The 25477-nt window shown below is 55.9% G+C and overlaps 1 protein-coding gene and 1 non-coding gene across 3 annotated transcripts in view; both read right to left on the bottom strand.

The window, feature by feature from the left end:
- Positions 1-25477, bottom strand: part of DYNC1H1 (dynein cytoplasmic 1 heavy chain 1) — a 62789-nt gene that overhangs the window by 10611 nt on the left and 26701 nt on the right. For both annotated transcript variants that reach the window (XM_016166003.2, XM_016166002.2), the window contains exons 17-56: positions 25146-25301; positions 24891-25004; positions 24440-24550; positions 24151-24360; positions 23856-24002; positions 23480-23646; positions 23210-23383; positions 22342-22507; positions 22073-22261; positions 21787-21981; positions 20953-21235; positions 20066-20166; positions 19302-19461; positions 17887-18130; positions 17535-17718; positions 17095-17307; positions 16093-16331; positions 15740-15896; positions 14319-14546; positions 13654-13884; positions 13294-13434; positions 12828-13061; positions 12542-12748; positions 12339-12460; positions 11724-11889; positions 10643-10806; positions 8738-8867; positions 7121-7254; positions 6518-6632; positions 6257-6418; positions 5959-6173; positions 5653-5857; positions 4502-4675; positions 4281-4400; positions 3956-4076; positions 2792-2987; positions 2261-2378; positions 1962-2177; positions 1098-1310; positions 848-975 (exon numbers count right to left, since the gene is read on the bottom strand). In XM_016166003.2, the coding sequence (XP_016021489.2) occupies positions 848-975; positions 1098-1310; positions 1962-2177; positions 2261-2378; positions 2792-2987; positions 3956-4076; positions 4281-4400; positions 4502-4675; positions 5653-5857; positions 5959-6173; positions 6257-6418; positions 6518-6632; positions 7121-7254; positions 8738-8867; positions 10643-10806; positions 11724-11889; positions 12339-12460; positions 12542-12748; positions 12828-13061; positions 13294-13434; positions 13654-13884; positions 14319-14546; positions 15740-15896; positions 16093-16331; positions 17095-17307; positions 17535-17718; positions 17887-18130; positions 19302-19461; positions 20066-20166; positions 20953-21235; positions 21787-21981; positions 22073-22261; positions 22342-22507; positions 23210-23383; positions 23480-23646; positions 23856-24002; positions 24151-24360; positions 24440-24550; positions 24891-25004; positions 25146-25301 (6950 nt within the window). The remainder of the gene's footprint in view (positions 1-847; positions 976-1097; positions 1311-1961; positions 2178-2260; positions 2379-2791; positions 2988-3955; positions 4077-4280; positions 4401-4501; positions 4676-5652; positions 5858-5958; positions 6174-6256; positions 6419-6517; positions 6633-7120; positions 7255-8737; positions 8868-10642; positions 10807-11723; positions 11890-12338; positions 12461-12541; positions 12749-12827; positions 13062-13293; positions 13435-13653; positions 13885-14318; positions 14547-15739; positions 15897-16092; positions 16332-17094; positions 17308-17534; positions 17719-17886; positions 18131-19301; positions 19462-20065; positions 20167-20952; positions 21236-21786; positions 21982-22072; positions 22262-22341; positions 22508-23209; positions 23384-23479; positions 23647-23855; positions 24003-24150; positions 24361-24439; positions 24551-24890; positions 25005-25145; positions 25302-25477) is intronic.
- Positions 22840-22958, bottom strand: LOC118601181. Its single transcript, XR_004950262.1, has one exon. It is a non-coding gene; the product is annotated as a 5S ribosomal RNA (ribosomal RNA).

Here is a 25477-nt window from a genome sequence, read left to right as displayed (position 1 = left end):
AGGTGGGGCCTGTGAGGCATTTCAGGTCTTCCGCTGGCACACACCCCGTCCTCAAACACCCTTAGGTCTGTCACTCTCCACGTGTGTCAGCCTACTGAGTAAACACCTAGAAGTGATCATGTTTTCCATTTAGACGAATCCAGCCCCTCACACAGACTGACGACGGATCAACAGTCTCCCCAGCACCATCTGGCAAGAGGCTGAGCCACGCATGGGACTGGAGGGCGTGCTCATAACATCAAATGACACCTGCAAGAGTCATCATCTTTGTGTCCCTGGGACAGTGGCATCCAGCAAGGGCTCAAAGGCTCTCAGATATTTAGATGACGTTAAAAAGAGATCTTGTAGTGAATTTTGTAAAAAAGAGAAAATGTTGAGAGTGTCTGGGTGTAGAGTGGCCACGGAGGAGAGTCGAGACTTAGAGGCTGGGCGGCCTGTCCAGAGTCAGAACTGAGAAGCCCATGGCCTGCAGAGTGTTGTCCACCTTCACTGAAGCCACACTCCATTTCTTACTCTGGTCTTACACCAAAAAACAAATGGCGAGTTCCCCTTTAACTTCTGAGTGTTTTCAGGTTTAACATGTTAAGAGAGGGTGTGTTTAACGTCCACCCGAACACACAACCGCTCCCTTCAATCTCGGGTCACACTAGATGTGTATTCAAACCGCAGAGCGGTTCAGCCAGCTGATGAGGAAGAACAGAATGGGTCGGGGACAAGCACACGCCTGCCCTACCAGCCCGCTCCCAACTGCCTACTCACCTTCTCAGAGGTGTTTCAAAAAAACTGCACCGGGATCACCACACACAAGAACTTCCAAGCTGCTCTCCCCGTGCACGCGAGCGCCTACCTGTTGAAGCGCTTCAGCATGATCGCATTCTCCGTGCACAGGTCGTCTGCAGGTAAGGAGCTGGCCTGCCAGCGAAGGCGCTCATCAGCGTTGGAAAGATACTCGGTCCTTGCGATATCTGTGCGGAACTGAGAGGACAGGGCGGTTGGCCTCCCTCCTCGCCGTCTAGTTAGGGCTGCACGAGCTGCCCGGACAGCCGTTCGCCTCACACCCCAAACACGTCTTTTTGCAACTCCCTACAGAGGGTTACCTGGATGTTGGCCTGCTGTAAGTGATGGGACCACGTGGTAAACAAGTTCTGCCGCATCTGCTGGTCAAAATAACCCGCATAAGCAATAAACGCGGCCGACAAAAGACAGTCCCCAGCGATGGTAGACATCTGGTTTTTGAAAGTTTCACTTGTTTTTTCCCATCGTTCGCGTTCGGCAGACAGACTCTTCAGAAGGGCAGTGCTCCGGTTCACCTGAAAAGAAACAACACGGATTTACAGATAAACGAGCAGACCTGTCCCTCCGCGTGGGGCGCGGGGCCTGGGTGTGCCAGAAAGAGAATCCTGCTCAAGCTGTTCGCAACCCCAGAGGAGATGCGGCCCAGGCCACACACGGCCAGTGACGAGCCTCAGGATCCCGTCAGGCGTGAGGCGCGTGCAGAGATGGGGCAGGAAGGAGGAGCAGGGGGAACAGGCGGCCTGGAGGGGGAGGTGCTGGTGGCACAGACCGGAGAGTCTGAGGGCTGCAGAGAGCGGGGCGGGCATGAGCGATGGGGGCAGTGGATGGGACACCCCGACGAGGAGGCCCTCAGTGATGCCACTTATGAAGTCGAGGCCAGAGAACAAACAGGTGTAGAGCTGGCCACCGGGAAGCAGGCTCACTGGCTTGGGATTGCCCTGATGGTCTCTACCTAAACGCCACTCAGTGACGCGCAGGACGGCCATCAGGACCCTCTCAGACTTCACAGAGCTAGCTCGCCGAGAACGCGGCACACGCGCGCCTGTCACCGTGACAATCCCGGTCCACCTGCTGAGGCCAGCAAGCGTTGCACGTGGCCACCAAAGGGAAGCATTCGGGGGGTGGGGGTGGGGCGCACTGGCAACGAGACCCGTGGGGAAGCTCACTTTGGCCTCGACGGCGGCCAGGTCTGCTTTGATGGCCTGGGCCTCGGAGATGAGCACCGCGTACTCCTCCTTGTAGCGGGCAATGCTGGCCTCCAGGTCGCGGATCATCTGCTCCACCTCGTTGGCCTTCTGCTGGTTGTCCCTGGCATCGTCCTCCAGCTTCTGCAGCTCGTTGCGCAGGGGCTCCACCCGCTTCAGCATGTCTGCGTAGTTAAGCTGTGCAGGGCGAATGGCGACTGTCACGGAAAGCGACTGGACTGGCGTCACGGCCCACGGGAGCTCCCAGCCGTGCGACTCACCTGGGCGATGGCCCATTTCACCATGGGACCACAGGCCAGTGAAGCCCGGTTCACGATTTCGTAGTTGTAGCTTGGGTTGGACATGTAGTTTTTCTTCATCTTCTCCCTTATGGCGTCGCTGCAAAAGAGGGGTTGCGCTTCTAAGCAGGTGCGGGGCCAAAGGACAGGAGAGCTTTTGCCAAATCAAAACGGAAAGTTCCCACCTACTGCCCTGGTGACCACGGAGGACGAGACTGACTGGCCCCGTTAGGAGACGGTGACACCGCTGCTGAACAAGACTCTGGCCTCCCGTCCTCTCCCCGCCCCCAGCAGGGGACAGATGGGGCCTCCGCTCTGACTGCAGCAAGGGTTTGGCTCGCGGGGCTAAGGGTCAGAGAACTCTGGCCGGGAACACGGGGAAGAAATCTACTTCTTTGAGTGGAAATGGCCGGAAGGGCACTGATGTCGCGAACTGACGCTGCCTTCCGGCGTACGCTGCTTCGCAGACAAGGCCAGGAGAGAGCAGAAAGGCCCCCGGCTAGCAGCGGTCACCTGATCTCCTCGGCGGAGAAGTTCACGATGGTGGGGATGAAGTTCTCGCGCATGATGACGGAGCGGATCTGCTTCCAGTCTGTCGTGCTCTCCCCCAGCAGCAGGCAGATGGACTCGAGCGCCAGCTTCACGGCCGCGGGCGGGTTGGCCATGGAGCGCACCTCCACCAGGTGCTGCTTCTTTATCGACTTCACGGCTGAGGGCGGCGGGAGAGGTGTGCAGGGGCGGGGGAGACGGCGGGCGTGAGACGGGCCCCAGGCCACAGACACGTCGACGCCAACGTGAAAAGGGACAACTGCTCAGAAGACCCGAGTGGATCTAAGAATTTCTGTCTTAAACTCCTCTGGAATAGCTTAGAGAGCAGGTGCCGATCTTTTAAATTATGAAGATCTGACTGTTAAACACGAACGGCAACATTTCATAAAAAGCAAGATGTTATCTTGAAAACGTCTCAAAAGTCCTCATTCATTTTTTCACCTCCGGAAAGATTTAGAAATTTTAACACTGTAATTATGCGGTCATTCCGCACAATCTAAATGCCAACGGGCAGGAAAGGAGCGCAGGCTTGAGGTCGCCCCTGCCCTACTGCCGCGGCGCTGCCCAGGCTCTACGGGCTGGAAATGCAATGCCAAGCGACTCTTCTCAGTACTCAGGTCGTCACTGGCCATGACAAGAACACACGCAGAGATGACAAGAGGGTGACACCGCACCTGGGAATTTCTTAGCGAAATTCAAGTCAAGACTTTCTAATGATCACCCGATTAAAAGAAACAATATTTGTCATCATAAAGCTTCTGTCGACTTTCTTATGACAAGCATTTCACTACAGTGAAAACGGACTAGTTCTAGGGCGGTCCGCGACCTTCGTGGGACCAGGGCCTGGTGCCCCTATAACAACCTAGTGCCTGATGACCTGAGTGGCTGCAAACACAGATGGAGCTTCGCTCGCTCAACTGCTGCTCATGTCCCGCTGTGCGGCCTGGTTCCTACCAGGCCACGGCCCGGGGGCTGGGGACCCCTGCTATACAGGAACCTTGCTTTAAGAGATAAGGGCAGAAAAGCCTTTGGATATTCTCAATGATGCTTTCGGAAGTGCACATGCCTCGTTCACGCCCCTGAGCCCCGCGGTGACGTGGAGAGAAAGCACCCACGGCACGCACATACCATTCTGGGCCTCGATGACGGCGGGCTCCACCTTGTCGAGGTCCTCTTTGACGCTCATTTGTTTGTCTGCAATTACTTCCTGCTGCTTATGCAGCTGTTCCTGAATTTCTTGGCTCATGACCTAGAAAGGAAGGACGGCTCAGCTGCGGGTTAAGCGCTGGGTGGTCCCAGCACAACGCCCCTCACCCCGTCCCAAACACCCCTGACCTGTTAAACCCTGCAACCCGTCTCGGCCTGCACTTCCCACTCTCCTCAGGGATGGTAAACCCGCCCCGGCCTGCCCCGGCCCCGGCCCCGGCCCCGGCTCCTGACGGGAAGGGAGCACCTTTTTCTTTTCGGCCTCTTGCTGGTCCTTCACCATCTTCTTCAGCTTGTCGTTGGCCGCCGCGTTCTTCACCTCCAGCTCTTGGCTCTTTATCCTCAAGTCACGACGCAGCTCTTCCACCTACGGAATGACAAGCACGTGAGGCGCGCAGACGGGAGGCCCGAGCGAGCGCGCCTCGCCCAGGCCTGTGCCGCCAACGGCAGCGCGCGCCGGCCACGAACCTGGTCGACGGTCTCTTTGATTTTCCGGAGCCCCACGTTCAGGTGCATCTGCTGCTCCTCCAGCTCGCTCCGCTTCTCGTGGAACAGGTTGGCGTAATGGTTGATGAAGTCCAGGTAGTGCCGGGGTGTGATGGCCATGGTCCTGCCGCCTCGCTTGGCTAACCGAGCGTTGGCCTTCGAGAAAACAGTTACGTCTTTCACTCTTCAGGATGTTCTCTGATTTCACCTCAAAAAACCCTACCTGTTCTGCCTGTTGGCCCTCGGTGTGACCTGGTGGCATGACACAGCCCTCAGGAGTCACAGTAGTAGAGGTGGGGCCTCAGCTCAGCCTCCTACGAGATCCAACGTCCCTTAGACCTCTAGGCTTTCTCATCAGATTTCCCTAAGATGGCGAGGGGGAGCCTGGCAACCTCAGAAAAGTCTCCACAGACTGGGGGTTACCGTGTCAATGACAGTTAGGCCGCCTCGGCCCTCTCCTGCTTACTTTCAGCGGATGATACCGAAACGAGAGATGGCGCCAGCAAGAGCGAGGCGAGGCAGCAAGGCCTCACGCCATCCACTGCTCTTGGTCCCCTCTGCCGAAAGGGACACACGTGAGCAGGGCGGTGGTGAAGCAGGGCCAGCAGGGGGAGCCGGGGCCGGACCGCACTCCGCAGGCCAGGGAGGTGGCCGATGGAGTGGTTTTCACCAGGCGCTTCAGACGGAGCAGACCAGGCTCCTCCATCACACACGGCCTGGCGCAAGGCCAGCAAGCTGCCGGCTGTCAGGCCCGGCCATGTCACGCGCCTGTACGCAGCCCGCAGGGGCTTCTGTGCCGCGAATGCAGAGCCGGGCGGCCGAGCCGGAGACCCGTGTGGCCCTGGACAGCCGGAGCGGGCCGCCCCTGGTCGCGTGGAGGGAGCGGGGCCTGGACACCGGGGCGGCAGGAAGAGAAAAGCAGAGCGCGCTTCCCACGGAATCGCGGGGCGGTAAAGGGCTGGAGACAGGATGAGATGGCATCGAGAGGCCAGAGGGCAGCGGAGAAGCCGCTCTTTCGCAGGCGATGGCAGTGTCACGTCTGAAGAACTTCGGGCCCCCTTTTGTGTCGGCTTAGTTGTACTGCGGCACAGGGGTCAGCTCTGTTCTCCCCGTGACCTCTGAGCAGAACCCACCTGGTGAAGAGTCTGATGAACAAACACACAGCTATTCACGATGGCTTCCCGATGCGACGGGGGCTGCGGCAGCTTGTCATACACGAGTGGCATGTAATCGGGCACAATGTAGTTCGGCTTCTCCAGGTCCATCTTACTTGTGAATTCTTTGCCGACTTGATACAGAGCTTCCGTGGACCAGTCCCCAAACCAATTCAGCACACACCTGAAGAAGACGCCCGCACCTCAGCACAGCCCCCAGGAGAAGGTGGCCCTGGGGAAGGGAACCGACTGCTCCGACCCAGAGCTGAGCAGGGACCAGCGTACCGGTTAAAAAGTGCGGGGGAGGTGGCCGCACGGTCCTTGAGCCCCTCGGAGGACGGGTTCATGGTGAAGACGACGTGCAGGTTGCGGATGACCTGGCTGGTGAACCACCGGTACAGCTCCTCGTGCGAGTCCAGCATCAGGCCCTCCTTCTGCGCCCCCTCCTTGCACTGCGTCATCAAGGTGGCGTACTCATCTCCTTCGAAGAGACCGGGGACCTAGGAAGAAAGCAGCACCATGCCTGACTGGTCCTGGCAATCCAACGCCATGTGACGCACGACGAGACTGGGCACCGAGTCACCTCTCCATTGGCCAGAAGTGTGTTCATTCGCTCCAGGAATCCAGAATCCAATACATTGGACTCATCCATGATAAATGCTATCTTTTCATTTTTACAGCCAGAGCGTCTCAACACCGTCCGAAGATCCTCATCGAAGTCTTCCCCGGTGTACTTCCTGTGCACCTGCAGGAGCGGTTGGCAGGTCAGATCTGCTCTCACTCAAGGGGCTCCGTGCGCGAGCTGAGGCCACCGCTCAGACCACGAGGCAGGAGGCAGACCCACCTTGATCTGGTACACGCTCAGCCCGTTCATCCAGGCCACGAAGCGGGACAGAGTGGTTTTTCCTGCTCCGCTGACACCGATCAGAAGCAAGTGGCCTTGAGGCTGGCGGAATATTCTGAAACACCAGGAAGGACAAATTTTAAGGCTGTTATGCTGCATTCCCCTTTGACACTCACGTCCTAAACTTTTTCAGGATTCAATCTATACTTCTACTGTTTTGACAGGATTCGATCTATATTTCTAGTGTTTTGACTTGAATTTGTTGTACGTTCAGCATTTGTTGACCAATTGTTCTTTCCCAGGTCCAGTGGGAAGCAAAGAGCAGTAAGACATGGTCTTGTCCCCCAGACACTCAGGTGACACGAGACCCGATTCCAGCAGGAGGTTGAAAGGGCTGTCAGCATGGCAGGTGTGAAGGGCTAGGAGGGGCTGAAGGAAGTTCTGCTTCGCAGGAAAGGTTAGCACAGGGAAGCTGGACTTAGAAAGAAAGCGGGGAGTGGCTTGGCAGAGAAGGCGGAGGCGGAGGCGGGGGGAGGTCTGTCAGGACAGCGGCAGGCCTGGCACGATCCCCCCACCCTGAGGACGGGACAACAAAAAGCCCACCGGTCGATCCTGAGCACGTGGTCTAACACTTCATTGAACAGGACCAGAGGGACATCCAGTTCTTCCTCGTAGAAGACTTTCAGCCTGGCTTTGACATAATCTCTTAGCTCTTCTTGGTCTACTGGGATGTAGTCCTGTAGGAAAAAAGGCAAGACCCACTTCACTAAGAATAAATTATCTTAGTTATCTCACCATGGTCAGTTGTATTTCCATATAGCAAAACATTGTTAAAAATGCAACAAAAGATACCGTTTATAATGTAGCAACAAAAATGGAAGTTAACTAGGACTGTACCAAAAAATACAGAAAAATTTTACAGAGAAAACTAAATTTCACTGAAAGACATCACAAAATACCTAAATAAATGAAGAGCTACACTATCGTCAAGGAGGAAAAAAGCATGCTACTGCAGAGGGGTCGCTTCCACCCACACTGACATTGAGAGTCCGTGCAGCCCCAGCCGAAGCCCAGGAGTGGATGGCAGTGGCGGTTTGGGTGCACCTAGACAAAGCAGTTCTAAATTTCAGTGGGCAGAGGAAAGGGCCCAAACGGTCAAGTTCGCCCTAAAGTCGAACCAGGTGTGAGGACCTGGCCTATCGGCCACACTCACTACTGTCATCGAGACTGCGTGGTTTTCCCACGGGAAGTCACAGATCAACAGCAGGGAAGCTCTGAAACAGACCGCGCACAGGGCAGCCTCATACGGCAGTGACACTGCGGAGTGGAGGGCCAGTCAGCAAACAGTGCCGGGGACGATGGACGTCCATATGAAAAAAAGCCGAAAACAGAGCCACGGCTCACTTCATACACAAAATCACTGATGGGTTATGGATTTAAGTGATAGGAATCGTTAACAACATCTTTCTCACAAGACACTATAAACAGAATGAAAAGAAAGCCACCAGGCAAAGATGTTGCCTATAAGTGAAGGATCAGCATCTCACGTCCAGAAATGGATAAAAAATTCTAGCAATGCTGAACAAACCTGCCTTGCCCCTTCCTGTCCTGGGCCTTTGCTGCTGGGCCCTCTGCTTGGCATGTCCTGCTGACACTAAGGCCTGGGAACCCTTTAGGGACCAACGCGAGGGCGGCCTGTGCCGGGATGGCTCCCCCGGCCCCAGTGCGCTGCAGCTCCCCAAAGGCTGGCTGTGCTCGCCGCCGAGCGGCAGGGCCTCCCGCAAGAAGTGCGTATGGAGCTGGCGACTGTTACAACGGACCCGTCTTTCTCAAAGAAAAGGACAGCGCTCAGCTGTCCTGGAAGAGAGCTGTCCTGGAAATGCCACTCTGGTTTAGTACCCTAACACATAGGACGTTTTCACACAAGACTTTCACCATCACCCCATCTTCAGTGTGAGAAAAGCGAAAGCGAAGGCTCCTTTCACGGCAAACACACCGAAGCACATCTTCTAGTGGCTGGAGCAGCCAGGGCAGGGAGCAGAAAGGCCAGCCGCAGCCGCTGCCCTGGGATTTTCCACCCCAGGTCACCGATGGCCGCAAACACGCAGCCCGCCAGCGCGCCTACGAGCACAGCTTCAGCCACAGGCACTTCAAAACGGAGAGGCCGGTCAGAAGACAATTCTAACTGCAAGGACGGAGGGAAGCGGAGCCGGTTCTCACCTTTGACAGCCAGTTGCTGTACAGGATGGGCCGGCTCGTCGCCCGCTCCTTGTCTATGTTGGGGAAGTGCTTGAGGGCCACCATGTCGATGTTCTCGTCCGTCCAGCGTCGCTCCTCGTCCCCCACGAGTCTGTGGGGAGGAGCAGAGCACGCGTGAGGCCCCGGGCCATGGTGGGAGACCACCAGGGTGTGTGTGTGTGCGCGCTGGGGCAGCGGGACCTGCTCCAAGGGCAGGGTGCTTCTCTACCAGAAATTTCCATTTCCTGCAAATGGAAAAACCTAAGAATCTGATTGTGAGATGGCTCGAGCAATGTAACCTTTAACATTAAATATAAAAGCCCTCGGAGCTCAGGCGTCACCTTACTTTTACTAAGTCCCCTAGACAGGTTCGATCACACTGATTTAAAAAATGATACTGGCTCCGGTTTGTGAGCTTGCTGGCGAGGCGGCCTGAGGCACTGTAAGGGCGCCGCTCGGAGGCACAGGGCTGAGCCGGGAGCCCACGGAGCCCGCGGGGGCGGGGGGATGGAGCTGTCCTCGCAGGCGGGGGCCTCACGAGAAGCCGACCACTGGCACTTAGCAGGCTATGGGACGGCGTCCAGCGAAGGCACGTCGTGTAGTCACTGCGGCCCAGTGTGCTGAGACGCCCAACTGCTACGGCTACATCTGAATCTAAACAAAATTCTGTCTTTGGTATTTTGGGAAATCTGTGAAAATTACCCTGTACCTCAAAATTCTTTTTCGTAATTAAAAAAAGAGCAAGTAAAGGTAGCTCACGTAACAACAAAAAAACTACATTTTTAAAGTGGTAGAACCCCAAAAGGATATAAAAATAGGGCTGCCAGGGCTAAGACACTGCCAGTGGCCGGAGGAGCTCGTCCTGCTGGGACCGCGTCCGCTGCAGACGGGCCACGGCAGGAAGCCCCGCGCAGGCTGGGGTGCGGGGCCCCGCCCTGCCCACCCCTCCCACGCTGTTCCAAGGAACCTCGTTCCCGGCAGATCATCTCCCCCAACTCTGCGACCAGGAACTGTGAGGTTGTATCAACAAACAGCCAGTTCAGATGTGCTGTTTACTAGACATTTAGTTAAAACAATACACTTAAACTTTTCCTCGCTAACCTAAACTGAGCCTGAAACTCTGTGAAGAACGACAGTGCTAAAACACAGAAAATTGAAAACATAAGAAAAGGGTATGACAAGGCAGGAGCTGCAAAAATTACTGTAAGATAATTTTTCTAAGATTATTTACTGCAAGATAAAAATCACATGGAACTAAAAGGATGCATTAAAACGGCCCTGATTTTAAAAGGTCGATAATTCTCAAGATTCTCTGAACGACAAACAGCCTTAGCTTTTTACTGACACTGACTGTGACTCAGACCACAGCCCTCCGGGGACGGACGCGGATGGCCAGTCACCAGCAAGCAGTGCCTTCCCTTACGCGCTGGTCACCTGACTAGGAAAAGTCAAAGCGCACAGCGAAAAAGCTAACACAAGTGGTCAACAGGCAAAACAGAGAAACCGACGTCCCAGAGACGCAGCTGCAGCCCGGGCGAGAGCGGAGGCCGGGTGGGGCCTGGGGGCAGTGGTCACGGAGCCGCACGCCCTGTGCTGTCAGATGGCATCTTAACTCTGCGCTCCGACAAGGCCATCGCCCCGTGTGGAGCCCGCCCGACAGTCAAAGAGGTCGAAGTGCCTCTCCCGAGGTCACAGGGTCACCAGCGATGGGCAGTCCCCGTGACCCACGACCTCAGGGGTGGTCACATGGATCCCTCGCTGGCCCTGCCCCTCCAGCAGCAGCACGGCCGAGCTCAGCGATGGGCGGGCCGGCCTCACACTGGCCTGACCCAGGGGGCAGTAAGGACGCCAAGCAGGGGCGTGGGGCCCGCTGCCCCTCGGCTTTACCTGTCTTGGAAGAGACGGAGGGCTTCGTGTGCCCACACCCGAACGAGGCCTTCCACGGACAGGGTCTCCAGGGGCCTCAGCGCCTCGAAGATGCCGCGCACCCACCTCGTCATCTCGCGGGGCGAGTAGATGTAGTGGGGCTGCGTGTCCTGCGTGAACCGCTCCTGCACAGGCCGGGAGGCCGGAGACACGAATGGCGTGAGACACGGACAGGGGTGAAAGGTCAAACGCCGCTCAACACGTTCACGTTAAGAATAAAAAATCCAGACCCTGGAATAGCTCAGGGTGGATCAAGCAACGCTGGAACGACTGGACAACTGTCCGGAGCAGTTAGGCCCAAGTTGCTCATTTTATGGTGAAAAAACATGAAACCACAGAAAATTGTTCTGAAAACATTTTAAAAAATATAATCCCTAAGTTAGAGGAAAGTCTTTCAAAGCATGAATTAGAAAGCAGAAACAACCAAAAAAAGGTTTTATACTGATGATGTTAAAAATTACGTAGAGAAAAAACTGTAATTACGCAAAGTTAAAAATGTTCGTGATGTGCAATGGGCGGCACTTTCATAAAACACTTCAAACAAGACGGACGTGCCACTGGACAGCCGGGAGTCCTCGCGCGTGACCCCTTGCTTGGTTCAAGAGCGTGCGTGAGGAGGCTTCACAAAGACACACAACTAGCAACTGCCTCTGTGCATCCGGGGGCGGAGACCTTGCTAACAAATAGTTCCCAGATGCTGACGTGACGAGGACAGGGGGACGCAGCGCGGCTGGCGGGGGTGTCGCCGGCCCGGCCCCGGACAGCGCTCGGGCAGCGCAGTCGCGGCCAACTGCAGGAGAACCAGGCGCGCACGCTCGTGCTGCTGGGACCAGGGTGCGTGCCCTTTTAGAGACGGCATGGTACAGGCCCGACTCTGTAAAGGAAACTCGTCTGCACACATGTACAGACAAGGACCGAACAGGCATGAGCCAGACTGCGGATGCAGGACGGGCAGAGGGAGGCCGGGACGGCACCTGCAGAGAGGCTCTGAGAAAGCCCAGTCTCCCCGCGGAGCGCGGCAGCCAGACGCAGAGGAGCGTACCTGCGACATGGTGTAGAACTCCACCATGGCGGCGGTGAGCGGCTCCGCGTACGTGCGCAGCGACGGGATGAGCCGCAGCATGGCCCGGTTGAAGGTGCCGTAGATCTGCGTCAGGGAGGCGGGCCCGGGGTAGTCCACGTACACCACGGGCACGTGGCGCAGGAACCTGTGCCCAAGGAGAGGCTCAGTCCCTCCCGGCCACGAGCCGTGCGCAGCGCAGCGCCCCGTCCTGGGGTCTGGCCCTGAGGCGGCCCCCTCGCCCACCCACGCAGGCTTCACGGCACAGTCATCCGAGGTCCCACTCGAACTGCCCAGGCCTGGGTCTGACACGTACTAGTAGACGCGAAACACTTGATAAAAAATCGAGTGAAGAAGGGACACGATGCAGGCTTGTTTCGGCCCCCCGACCCCGCGGACGGGCCCGGGGCAGCAGAAAACGCTTTTACTTTCACATGTGTTTCCCAGTGTCACCGAGCCGTGCGAGGGACCCAGGAGCGACTCTGTGATACGCGGTACTTTGTTACCTTTCCATAACTAACCCAGCTTTCTGTAGTGCTGTGCCTAAAGCCCCCCCGGAACTGGCGTGTGGGGCGGGAGAGCCTGCGGGGCTGTCACCTGTGAGAGAGGGGCTTCCTTCCAGGGTCCGTGGGCGGGTTGCAGGCCCCGACGAACTGGATCCTCTCCAGCTTCACCCACGTTTGGTCTGAGGTTCGGTAAAAGCCTCCATGCTCCACCATCTGAACGCGAGCAGGGGTCACACGTCAGAACCAAGTGCGAATAGGATGGGGGGCAGAAGGGGCCCGCGGGTGCAGACGAACCTGTCTGATGAAGGATATGACCCTCTGCGTCCCGTACTTGTCCATGTCTGGCAGGTTGATCTCGTCGCAGAACAACACCAGCCACTTCCCGAGCTGCACCGGGGCCAGGACGACGCCGTTCGGGGTGCGCCGGTACTCGCAGTAGTGGTCGAAGGTCTTCAGCAGGAGCTCCGGGGTCGTGGCGCTTGAGAAGTTCAGGCCCACGACCTGGCCGGGGGAGGAACAGCGCTGCAGGACCCGTCCACGTTTGACCACCAAAGGCTCGCTGGCCCCTCCCGGCGCCTACCTCCATGTCGGGCAAGGCCCGGAGGGCGCTGAAGAGGGTCATGGTCTTGCCGGACCCAGGGGGGCCGCACAGGACCAGGGGCTTGTGCTCGGCCAGCCAGGTGTACAAGAGGGCTTCGTGGCGGACGGTGTCCAGGGTCGGCACGACGACGTCAGGGGCCGCCACCTTGTGGGTCTCCACTTCGATCTGAGGCACCTTGGCCTGCCACGGTGACCACTCTCCACTGATGGACACCTAGACACAGAGATGGGGCTGTCACCCCAGGGCCCGCGGCCCTCGCTCCCACAGAAATCAGGACCTTTACGTTACTCTGCATTCCTTGTACCACACAAAACTAAAAGAATGAGATGTTTTTGTGAAATGGGACGACAAAATCAAAGTTCACGGCAAGGTGGCTCCGGGGTGAATCAAACCAACACAGCCAGAAGGGAGGGGGAGGGAGGCAGGCGGCGGCCCACGCGCTTACTTCGTAATCGATAATCGGGACGTTGGGGGCGGCCGGCAGCGGCACGGTCGTGATCCTCCTGATGTATTCACCCAGCTCCGCTCTCATTTTCAGCCGACTGTCTCCAGACAAGGACCAGAGGATGGCGTAAACCAGATACCGCTATTGAGAGAGGAGGTACGAGCATCAGTTACGAAGTTTCAGCAGCAGAACAAAGACGCTGACGGCAACGTTAACCTGCAGAGCGGCTCCCGGGGTTCCGGGATCATGCCCGCCCTTCGTGAAAGGCTGGCCCTCTCCCCAGGAAAGGACACGCCACAGTGGGCGTGTGGTGTCGGGAGGGTCGGGGCCCCACGAGGCCTGTGCGGCCCGCGCCCTGACCTGCACGTAGCGCTCCAGCTGCTCGATCTGCATGGGGAAGTCGGGGTGGTTGGCGTTGTACTGCGCCACGTTGCGGCAGGCCTGGTGCAGCATGGAGAAGAGCGAGCCCAGGCAGCGCAGGCGCGTCAGGTCCATGATGTGCTCCAGCTTGAAGGCGTGCTCCAGCGCCTTGGTGACCAGGCCGTTGGACGTGAAGTACGGCTGCATGATGGTCGCTGCGTCCCTCTGGATCTGGAAGACGGAGCGAACAGCGCTCAAGCGACCGTGTCAAAAGCACGGGAGTTTTCACCTCTTACCGCCGGGGCCCGGGAGCGGGTCGCACGGCCTCTGGAAAATAACTGTTTGGATTAAAAAACTGAAGGACGAGGGTTCGCCCGCCAACCCTCATCCCTTCGTCCTGGTGGTTCTCAAAAGGCACGTTTCCCAGGAACGCTGGTTTCCACCATCGAAATGAAAAGGTCAGTCTCTCTCGTCAGACTGCGGAGGAAGGGAAGGAAGCTGAAGGGGGTCACTCGTTCCTGAGCGCGGCCCCGCCCGGCGGCTGTGACACCACTTCCCTGGTGCGGGCATCACACACATCTCGGGGGGGCCGGCTCCAGCAGGCGGGCCCTGGCCGTCCAGCCCAGCCCCAGGGCCTCCAGGTCCCCGGGGACACCGGCCCCTACCTGCAGCATCGGGGAAGCCGCCTCCTCGCCCTCGTCCTCCTTGCTCTTGCGCCGGCGCTGGGCCTCGTCCTCCCCTTCGTCCAGCGGGATGCTGCGCAGCCTGGCCAGGAAGTTGTTGAAGATCATGTCCGTGCTGAGCACATCCTCGCTAAACCAGACCATGCCGCAGCGCGACACCGTGGCCAGCGTGGCGTACTTCAAGTCCTGCACTTCGAACATCACTCGCACCTTGAGAGAAAACATGAAGCAGATTGATTACACAATGCAGGTTTGGCAGAAACCTGGATGTTAAAATCCTGTGACCTGCACACACACTGAAAGGGCGGCTTGAACGTAATCGCTCTGCACTTAGTTTAAAAGTAGAAATATCTACGGGTCACATGACTGCAACATCCACCGACCTCTCCCCGCAGGAACCTGGGCAGCGGCGAGCGTGGTGGGGAAGGAGCACTGGGCCACGGGAGGACGAGCTCCTGGCGCGGGGAAGCCACAGCCCCTCGGGGGGGGGGGGGGCACCGGCCATGACCGCACACCCTCCTGTCCCCGCCAACCCTCGAGGCGGGCCCGCATCGTCTCCATCTTACAGATGGGGAGGGGGCCTTGCCCAGGTCCCACCACCCGCGGGTGGTGGGGCTGAGACTCAAACCAGGCGCCCCAACTCCAGAGCCCTAACCCTCAGTGCCGACAAACCTCGCAGGGAAGGAACCTCCTTCTGACAAGTTAGAATCTGTGGGAGGAGCTATGAGAAAGGCCTCGCGGGTCAAACCGAGACTCGGGTCTGAGGGGGTGCACACTTTGAGAGCGCCACGCAGCACCCGTGGCTCGGCTCCAGTGACGATGACCACTAAGGCTGACCCTCGGTGACAATAGCTTATGTTCACCTGCTGCCAAACACCTTGGGGTCACGCTCCGCCCCTTTCTCGCACACACACCTCCTGTCCATCGGTGGCGCCATCAGCACAAGCTTTAAACCCACCATTGGCCACCTTCCAACACCTCTAGGTCCAGCCCGACCCACGCGATGCCCAGGGTCAAAGAACGAACGGGAACCCATGCCAGCCTGCCCACACTTCTTGAGCCGGTGTGCTCAGGACCCGGATCAAACGCTCATTTCCAAGGGACAGCCTCTAAGTTTCCACACCCAAATTCTTCATTCTGCTGCTTCCCTGACGTGTGGGAACTTCAGAAATTCTAACCACAGCCCCACCGTCCAGGGCTGGAGGGAGGCTTGAGTCGTCAACACGCCCAGTGAAGACATCCCTCGCCAGGAGGGGGACGTCAACGTCTGGAACACAGAGAGACTGACAGCCTGACACAGTCGCTCGCTGACCCACGGCCCCAGACCCTGTGTCCACAGCTGCACTCGTGGGCCGTGGACCCGGAGCGGGGTGCCCGGGAAGGCGGGCCAGAGGGCCACTCACGTTGGGCGGGAGGCTGAGGCGCTCCCCGTTGGGCAGAGTCAGCAGCTTGTTGTCATCCAGCACCGAGTTCAAGTTCTCGACCCACTCGGGGTCCACGTCGCCGTCGAAGACAATCCACTGGCGCTTCTGCAGCTCGCCCCGCACGTTGTCGATGATCCTGGTGTGGGAGGTTCAGACGGCTGTTGGCCAACTCGGAATTTTAAGCCTTAGAAATGCTCGCCCTGTCACGGTTTCTCAAGTGGTTTTTTAACTTGCACAGACTTTGGTTGGAAAAATGACACACTGGTATTTTAAGGACAGGACACCCAGGTCCCACGTTCCCCGGATGCAAACATGGATCACAGCGAACTTACTTCCTTAGAACGTGCGTGAACAGCCCATCTGTCCATTCCCTGGTGTTGGGGTCCAGGGTTCCGTAGAGGTGGTCTTTGCTGATGGCCTTGGGGTCGATGATATGGGCCACACCCTCCACACCCTCCAGTCTCTCCAAAGCCTTCAGAAGAACGCGCCAGGCCATGCTCTTGCCGCTGCCCGAGGGCCCCACCATCATCAGGCCGTGGTTGATCTGGGTGATCTGGTAGAGCTGGAGAACCTGCGGGCCACACGGACGGGCACCATGACCACCCGGAGGAAGAACGCGCAGGGATCTTCACCACCTCCCGCCTCAACAAGCGAGAACACGTGCTACAAATTCTCATGGGCAGAACCAGGAGTTTTAACCAGAGACACTTTACATAGGCCACGTCTACGATAAATAATGCCAGCCGAGTTCTAAGTACGCTGCGGGGCATTCTTTGATAAGTCAGGAAGGGTGCGAGCCAGCGGGGCAGGAGATGCTTGCCCAGCTGCCGCAGGAAAGACACACAGGATCCCTCCAAGAAGGGAGGCGACCACGTGGACATGCACTCAATCTGTCTAATTGAGTGCAGTGGCTCTCAGGCTCGGAACACAACTTGTGTAAATACCACACTTTTGTTAAGTCTCACAAGAGGACAGAAAGGAGCCAGTATAGAATTTAGGTCACGTGTTGGTTACCAGATTTATACTGTTAATTTACACTGGTATTAGAAACTCCTGGAAATAAAACTTTCATTGGTATAAACATTTTCCACTGCAATCACGCCGTTAGCCAGCATTTTCAGAGTGAACTACACCATATAAGTGATTTTTCTGGCAAGTTTTGCTCTACATTTCAGTTGAGGAAACGATCTGGGGACGAATCTTGATAAAGCAGCGATGTGTCCCCCGGCCTCTGTGGACACAGTCCTGTCAGCTTCTTCCCGGTGTCCCGCGGCCGTGGTCACCGCAGCCAGCGGGTCCGTGGGGACTGCACCCAATAGAACAAGCGCAGTTACCTTTTCAACCCACATCCCGCCAACTTCCTCTCCGTCTCCGTACGTCAGGTACATTTCCTGGCAGACTTTCCGCAGCTCTTCGCGAAGGGCGGTCATCTCGCCGCGGTGATACTGGACCCCGGGGAACACGTCCGACAGCAGACTGAAGAGCAGCGGGATGTCCTCTGCCACCAGCTTTGGCACCATCGTCTCACACACGCTCTGTATCAGAATCTGTGAGGGGAAAGGGACTGAGCGCCGGGGGGCAGGGAGCCCGGCTCGGTGTGACCGCGCCCGCTCCCGCACGCACGCCCTCAGCCCACCGCCAGCGTTAGCCTCCTCTGCTCAGGAGCACCCCGTGAGGACCGCAGTGAGGACGCCCGAGGCACGATGGAAATGCTGAAGAGGTGGAATTAAATAGAGCTCAAGGTGTGAGTGGTTAAAGGAGCATCTGTACAAACCTCTTGTTCAGGTAGATTTTCTGCAATTTCTCCTTCATCGACCGCTTCACCTCGTTCTTCTTTCTCCCTCTTTATCTTCTGAATTCTCTCCCTCTTCACGTTCCCCGCACTCACCAACACACTCTTCAGGGCTCGAAGACCAAAGTCATAATGACTTTGAGAAGAGAGCTGCTCATCACATAGTCTAGAGAGGAAAAGTTTGAACAGACAGTCTGCTTTAAGCAGCCACAGTGTCACGCTATCAAGAACTCAGAGGATACTTTGAAAGATGCGCCATGACGAGAGGTGAAATTTAAACAGGCACATTTCACATAGAAAGAAACGTGATGCCGGATCACGCTGCGCCACTCACTTAAAGAACGGGACGATTTTGTTGGCAAGGACCTCGGCGGTGCGGAAGCCCTGTGAGTACAGCATGACCTGGGCGATGAGCTGCCGGTCGGGCTTGGTCATGGCCAAGCTCCGGAACAGCTTCTTCAGGTTGTCGGGGAGGTTCGACCGGCCTGCGTAGCCAGGGTTCATGGTGATGAAGATGGCCATGTCTGGGCTCACCTTGACTTGTTTGTTGAGCAGCTCGCAGGTAATGGGCGCAGAGGCTGAAAATTGGATGATGGCGTTAAGACTCACGATGTTCAAAAATCTATTTTAAAAATCTCTCTGAAATTACAAAGCGCCCACTTCCACACTGGCCTTGGAAACCCAAAGCCCAGCACTCCAGGAGAGCGGCTCTCTGGCCTTTTGTTAGGCACTCAGCGGGTGCATCCACCCTGCCTGGCAGACCCACTGCGCACATGTCACCCACACGGAAGTGTCTGTGTAACAGATCAAGCCACCAGGGCAGGAAGCTCGCCATGTAGTTGTTACAATGTTATGTCACAGGGTCAACATCAGACTACAAATGCCATCCAAAGAGAGTTGCAGAAATAAAGTGAACGCCGTGATACTCCTGGCTGGCTGAGATGGTGAGAATCACACTTTCCGGGGACCACTAAACCGCGTACGGCTCCCAGCCACCTGGGGGAGCAGCAAGTGCGCTCCAGAAGGGAACCCCGCGCACACAGGTACTGCTTCCCTGAAGACCCCCTTGCTTTGCCTACGAGGCCTGGCCAACTATTTGCGAGGCAGTCACCTAGGCAGTCACCGCGTTTACAGAACAAAAGGGCACACAGAGAGCTGGACGTGCACGTCACGCACCGACGGGCCTGCCTGCCCCGCACGCCCGGGCTGCGCGCATGCAATGCGGCAGGAGGCAGCCCTGGAGCCTCCCGTGACAGCCGCTCACCTGGCCGAGGGCTCGTGCCCACGCTCCCCTGCCCCGCATGCCCAGGCTGTGCGTGGGACGCGGCGGGAGGCAGCCCTGGAGCCTCCCGTGACAGCCGCTCACCTGGCCGAGGGCTCGCGCCCACGCTCCCCGGAGGAGCACGGGCCAACAGCCGGCTCGGGAGCCAGGCCTGGGGGAGGACGGGAACACGGTGGCCCACGCGGGCCAGCACCTGCTCCAGGGCAGACGCTGTGGGAGGCGCACAGGGTGCCTGGCCCCCCGAGGAAGGACTGCTCGGGCGGGGGCTGCTCTGGAACGAGGAGCACAAGCCGCCAGTGTGGCGCTACCCGGGTCTCCCCCACCTCCACCAGGGGCCCAGCACGCTGCCTGCAACTGAGCCCAGGGAGCGAAGCTAACTGCGCGCTCGTCTGAGCGGAGAGCTGGCAACATCCACAGCGGGGCGCACGCCCCTCCAGTCCGGGGACCGCCGCAGGAAGGAGGCTTACTCTTGTCGTAGTTGGGGTTGGAGTGCTCACGCAGCGCTTCCTGAATGCACTGCACCTGCTGGGACACAGCCGACAGCATGCGCTCCTCCAGGCGGTTGAACTCATCGAAGCAGCCCCACGCCCCCACCTGGCAAAGCCCCACGAAGATCCGTCCCATCGCCTGAAACAGGAAGGAAGACAAACTCTAAACTACCTGCCTTCACCCCGATCCACAGGGCTCGCGACCTGGCTCGGGTGATCTGTCCAACCTTGGGCAAGTCTCATCTGGGGACCCACGCCCGCTCTTCTTTGGAGCGGGGGTCACAGCACCTCCCCACCAGGTGGCCGTGAAGGTGGAACCAGATTCACAGGTGAGGTGAGGGCCCAGTGCCCACACGTGGCAAAGGGCTTCAGAAACAGTGAGTGTGAGTGGGCAGACACAGAGTATCACACTTTTTCCTTCTGTGCCCCAAATCCTAATGACAAAGTTGTTTTTATTCTATCACTTTTTGTTGATTAAAAAAAATCTTTTTCATAACATTTATTTATTCCAAGGTATGCCATTTCTTTAAAAAATTGCCCTAAGAAAAATGATGTTGAAGCATAAGGCAACGCCAAAGCATGTATGTTGGGTACCAAACGGCCCACAGCAACACCTGGTCCCCAAATGATCCAAAGACCACCCCGAGGAAGGGCCAGTGGCTTTGAGGGAGGCATAGGCTCGGTATCCCCACCTGACCCTCCCAGGCCCTGAGATTCTGAGGGGGTCCCAGAGAGCTCCTCACCTGGAAATCGAAGGTCTCGTCACAGTTGAAAACCAAAACAAAGCGTCCGAGCTGATGGCCCAGAGCTTTGACGGACTCGGTCTTCCCAGTCCCCGCAGGCCCTGTGACACGAGGAAAGCGACTCAGCCTCAGTTTTGAAAAGACAGTAGAAGACAAGTCATTTAAAAAGTCAAAGTAGATGCAATAAATGCACACAAATGTGCAGTTGTTAGAATATAATAATCACGTAATTAAGAAATGTATTTAGAGAAAACCAAAACGATAATCTGTAGAGATCTGTGCACCCCTATGCTCACGGCAGACCTATTCACAACCACCAAGACGTGGAAGCAACCTGAGTGCCCATCGACAGACGACTGACTGCTTAAAGAAGTTATGGTCCATGTGTACAATGGAGTATTACTCAGCCATAAAAAATGAAATCCTACCATTTGCAGTGACATGAATAGACCTAGAAATATGCTGAGTGAAATAAGTCAGACAAAGAAAGATAAATATCATATGACTTCACTTACATGTGGAATCTAAGGAATATAATGAACAAACTCAACAAAAACAGACTCACAAATATAGAGAACAACCTGGTGACGTCCAGAGGGGAGGGGGTTTGGGAGGCTGGGAGAAAGGAGTGAAGGATTAGAGAGGTACAAACTAGCAGCTGGTAGATGGTCACAGGGCTGAGGTGCACAGCACGGGGAAGCAGTCAGCAGTAACGTAATGTCTGTGTGGAGAGCCAGAGGGGTGCTGGAGTGATCTGGGGGATCATTTCACAAACTATATAAATGTCGGACTCATGCACTATATACTTGAAACTAATAATAAAATACAGAAATATACATAAATTATTTACCTAATCTCCATCTGTCTGGGTTTGTGCAGTAACTTACCAAATGGGGACCCGCCCAGCCTGGCCTCCAAGGCCTGTGTCATCGTCAAGTAGCAGCGGTCGGTGAGGGGGGTCTGGACCAGCTTGTCCTGAACGCCCAGGTACTCAAAGCCATAGTTAAACTTGGCGTTTGCCATTTGGATGGACAACTGCTGTAACACATCCGTCTGCTTCGGGTCAAAGTAAAACCGCATCTGGCTGAGCCACTCGAAGGACTTGCTGTTGTCGATCTTGCTTTTGATGAGGGATCTGGTCACGTCTCTCTGGTGAACCAACTCTGTAATCTGAAGAGAGTCACCGTGAGAGCCTGTCCCGGCCCGAGCCTGCAGTGCCTTCCGCGGGTGTGCAGATCATCTGGGGGACCAACACGGGGAGCCCGGGGTGTCCGTACTGCGCTTCAAGGCGCAAATCCACTGTTAGCAACTCACTTCCATGAAGCGCAATTAAATAGGATGAAGAGCTGCAGCAAACCCAAAACCACCTCACCGAGGAAAAACTCTGCAGCCAACACAGACGTGATGGGGGACAGCCCTCTCTGTCCTAACTGTCCGTGCCATACATCGGGGCACAAACCCCGTAATGGGGGACTCTGAGCTTGGGGCCTGCTGACACCGCCACAGCGGCTCTTCGGGAAGGAGATGAGACAGAGTGAAAGACCCCGGACCCGGTCCTCTTTTTACCAGGATGTGTCAAACGATCACCTCTGGACAAGAACAGAGAGCCAAGCACCCACCCCCCACGAGGCCAGTTAGAATATTTTCCACGCACGACCAACGGCCTGAGCTGACGGCGTGAGAGCCGCACTGGAGAGCCGGGGGGCAGGTGCGGGACTGACCAGGTGCTCCAGCTTCCGCCTGCGGAGCGGCGGCTGCTCCATGAGGACCGAGTCGGCCAGCACGTTGAGCGTGACCTCCACGTTGCTCAGCACGGAGTGCAAGGGCGCCGCGTCTCCACTCCCGCCGATGCTGCTCAGAGCCGTCTCCACGTTTTCAGACCAAGCTATCTGGGCTGACAGAACCACAAGCTGGGCCTGAAGCACACGAGACACGAGATCCCAAAGGGTCACTTTAGAGGTCAGCTGGTACCTTCCTTTGGCCTGTTCCACTTCTATTCTGCATTACCTGATATTTGTCAATCCACGTGATGTAGGTACTGGGGTCAATTGAAGTTGCTTTACCAAAAATCTCAACTTCTGTAACCGACTCAGCCAGGAGCTTAGCCAGAGTGACTCTCATCTCCTTTTCTACCAGCGTGAGCCACTCATTGATTTTGGGATGCTCAGTAATTGACACAGGAGTTTTAAACATAACCTGAAATAAGTAAAATTTAAAAATTAAGATGCACACAAATGGGAGAGAAGTTTTCGAGATCACAAACACCACGCAACTACCTCCTCTCCTTCGCGGGATGAAATGCCCAGGACGACGGAGTTATCCTCGTTCAGAATGATGCTCGAAACCCCAGCAAACATTTTCTTGAAGTGTTTCTGTAATTTAGCTACATTCTTGCTATTTCCAATGATTTCAAGCAAATCTTCATCGCCCACAAAATAGAACCTAGAATTAAAACAGCATTTGAGTTGCTAAAATGTTGCATATACTCAAATAATGTGCATTGAGGGAAAACTTCAAATTATAGAAAGTGGATGAGGAAAGTAGTGGACAATCTCTATCCTGCCTGAATTCGGATACATCTAAATTTCTCCCAACCCTCAGCAACACATGCATGTTTATTTATTAAGACTTTGAAGACGAATTCAACACAATTTATGTCATTCGCTTTACTACATGAATTCATTTTTTAAAAATTTATGTGATCTGTACTAAGCAAACTATTGAGAAAGGTGGAAAAGCCACTTAGAAAATAATCAGAGACAAATTTTTTTTAACACCTACAGCACCTGGTCTTCCTAGGTGGTCTCCCATCCAAGTACTAACCAGGCCCGACCCTGCTTAGCTTCTGAGATCAGATGAGATCAGACACATTCAGGTTGGCATGGCTGTAGACCAGAGCCAAATTTTTAAGAGATGCAAGCTGCATGGGAATGTGGATGAGATTTGAAAGGAAGCTTAATGAACAAATCCAAGGTAGAAAATTAAGAATAATTCATAATCAGGGAATCAGTACATGAAAGGGAAATGCTATTCATTATGTGTGACGAAACCCTCGATGTCCAAAGTGACCAACACGCGGCCCAGAAGGGAGGGGGTTGGGCCGAGATGGAACGCCATTTCAGTACGAGCGAAAACAACACTTACCTGGGGAAAGATGACCGCTCTCTTTCCAGGTATTCTCCCAGCGCTTTCTGGATCTTTCCCAGAAGGTCCGCCAGTCTCTCTAGAGACCGCTGCACCCCCTGGATGTTGAGAACGTCCATCACAAGTGGAGACTTCGACACCTTCTTCATCAGCGCCAGGAACTCCGTGCTGATACTACAAAGCAAACCCAAGCCGCGGTCAGCCTTGTGTGAGCAGAGGCATGCAGCCCCGCCGGTCTGGAGCCCTCGCGCCCCCGGCTGCAGGCCTCACCTCTGGAAGCGCTGCGTTTCCACAGGCAGCAGGTGCTTGATGTCTGCACTGCCCGTGAAGATGCCTTCCAGGTAGACCCAGCGCCTCTGGACGTCGATCCATACGTCAAAGAGGGCCATGATGCGGTTCAGCTTGTCTTCCCAGCTCAGGGCGTCCTCCTCGAAAACCTAGCGAGCAGACGTAAGGAAGAGCTCGACCGCCACCCTTTTCAATCCCTGAACACACGTGCCAAACGCACTGAAAAACGCAGACTAGGTCCCGTCGAGTTAACTGGCTCACGTTCTAAGTAACCGGCCTCCGGTAACGGCAGTCGGAAGGTACTGCGGGGCAGAGGAATAAGCTCTGATCGGGGAGGCGGTTTCCCCGACGACAGTACCTTGTAGTATGGAGAGAGCTTCATGGCGGAGACACTGTTGATGTGCTCTTTGACCTTGTTGAAAAGGTCGTCCCAGCCACGAATCAAGCGACACTTGTTCTGGTAATTAACCAAGTCTAATTCGTACGTGTTCCACACTTCTCGTATCTGAATTGAGACCAGAGAGAGGCACGTTAGCGCTGTGTGGGCACCAGCTGCACACGTGACTGAGCTACGGGGACAGAACGGACCATATAGCTCACGTTGATGTGACGGCCTGGAACACGACGTGACAGTGGCCGTCGGTCCTGTTTACCTGCTTCAGAAACTCTTCCAGGGCCATCTCCCCCTGCGCCACGAGCAGCACGTCCTTGACGATGGCTTCGTTCTTCTGCAGGTCGACATCCCAGATCTGGCCAAGGGTTAGCTCAGACACCACCCAGTTCACGTGGAGCCTCTTCATCAGCTGTTTCCAGTGGCGGTCTTTCAGCGCCTCGGATTTCAGCTCAATGACCAGCATGTTGATCTGTGGGGAGAGGAAGCAGAGTCACCCAGAGCAGCGGTGCTCCTGACGGACACCCATGACTGCAGACCTCGTCACCCACCTTTAGGTAACCTTTCAGAAGCCTCTGGACAAATTCATAGGACGCATACTGCCGTAATCGTGCGGGAAAGTTTTTCAACTGGTTCAAGAGGCCATCTAAATTTTGTCGAAGCTGTTAAAAGAGATACAAGTTGACACTGAGTTTGCCAACATTCCTTTAAACGTTTTAAAAAATGGTTTCAGAAGAACTTTTACATTAGGCTGGATGAATAATAATGTAGATGTCACGTGGACTGTTACAGGACATTTTGTGAGTTCACGACATAGTTCCTTGTTTGAAAAATTTCTAAAGACCATCTGTAACAACGCACGGAGGCATACACACACCCCTTCTTTATTTACATTTCTTTACGGCAAAGTCCTCCATTTATTTTACTTTGTTTTTTTATTACGGTAACACTGGTTGACGAAATCCATGAGCCTCACACCCGCCCTGCTTTGAGCAGACGCACCTTCCGGGGCTGCACGGAGACCCACGGCTGCTCCTTCATCTGGTCGATCTGCTCCCAGACCTTGGAAAGCTCTGACCAGACGCCTTTGAGGTCCTGTAATTCTTCTAAGGCCACCTGTGGTTAAAAGTAGTAAAACAGCTGAATTTGGGAAATGGAAGTCATTTCAGAGTCTGGCAAGGACCCTGAGATGGCCCAGGTCCAGGGCGGAGTCAGGACGGGAAGCCGTGTCCCTCCTCCCCGCCCCACGACCCGCACCTGGACACGCTCCTCGCTGCCACTGAGGAGCCCGGTGTCCGTCAACTCCAGGGCCTCCTTGGCCTTGGCGCACTTCTCACGGTCATCCTTCAGCCTGCCGAACTTGCCCTCGTAGATGGTGAGGGCCTGCAGCGCCTCCTCCGGACGCAGGGTGCCCTGCAAGAGTCAGAGCGCAGAGCGCAGCAGCGTCAAGCCTCAGACAGACGGACACTGGCGGGGACCGGCGGGGACAGCCTGCCGGGGCGCAGGGCGTTTGATTCCCTGAACACGTCTACATGTGTGAACGTTCACTAGGACGTGCGCTTCCAATCTGTGCGTGTTACCGAATGTAA

Source organism: Rousettus aegyptiacus, unplaced genomic scaffold (genome assembly GCF_014176215.1).
Source record: "Rousettus aegyptiacus isolate mRouAeg1 unplaced genomic scaffold, mRouAeg1.p scaffold_m13_p_3, whole genome shotgun sequence".
NCBI lineage: Eukaryota > Metazoa > Chordata > Mammalia > Chiroptera > Pteropodidae > Rousettus > Rousettus aegyptiacus.
Note: the sequence above shows the minus strand (reverse complement) of the source record. Positions and strands in the feature narration are given on the sequence as shown.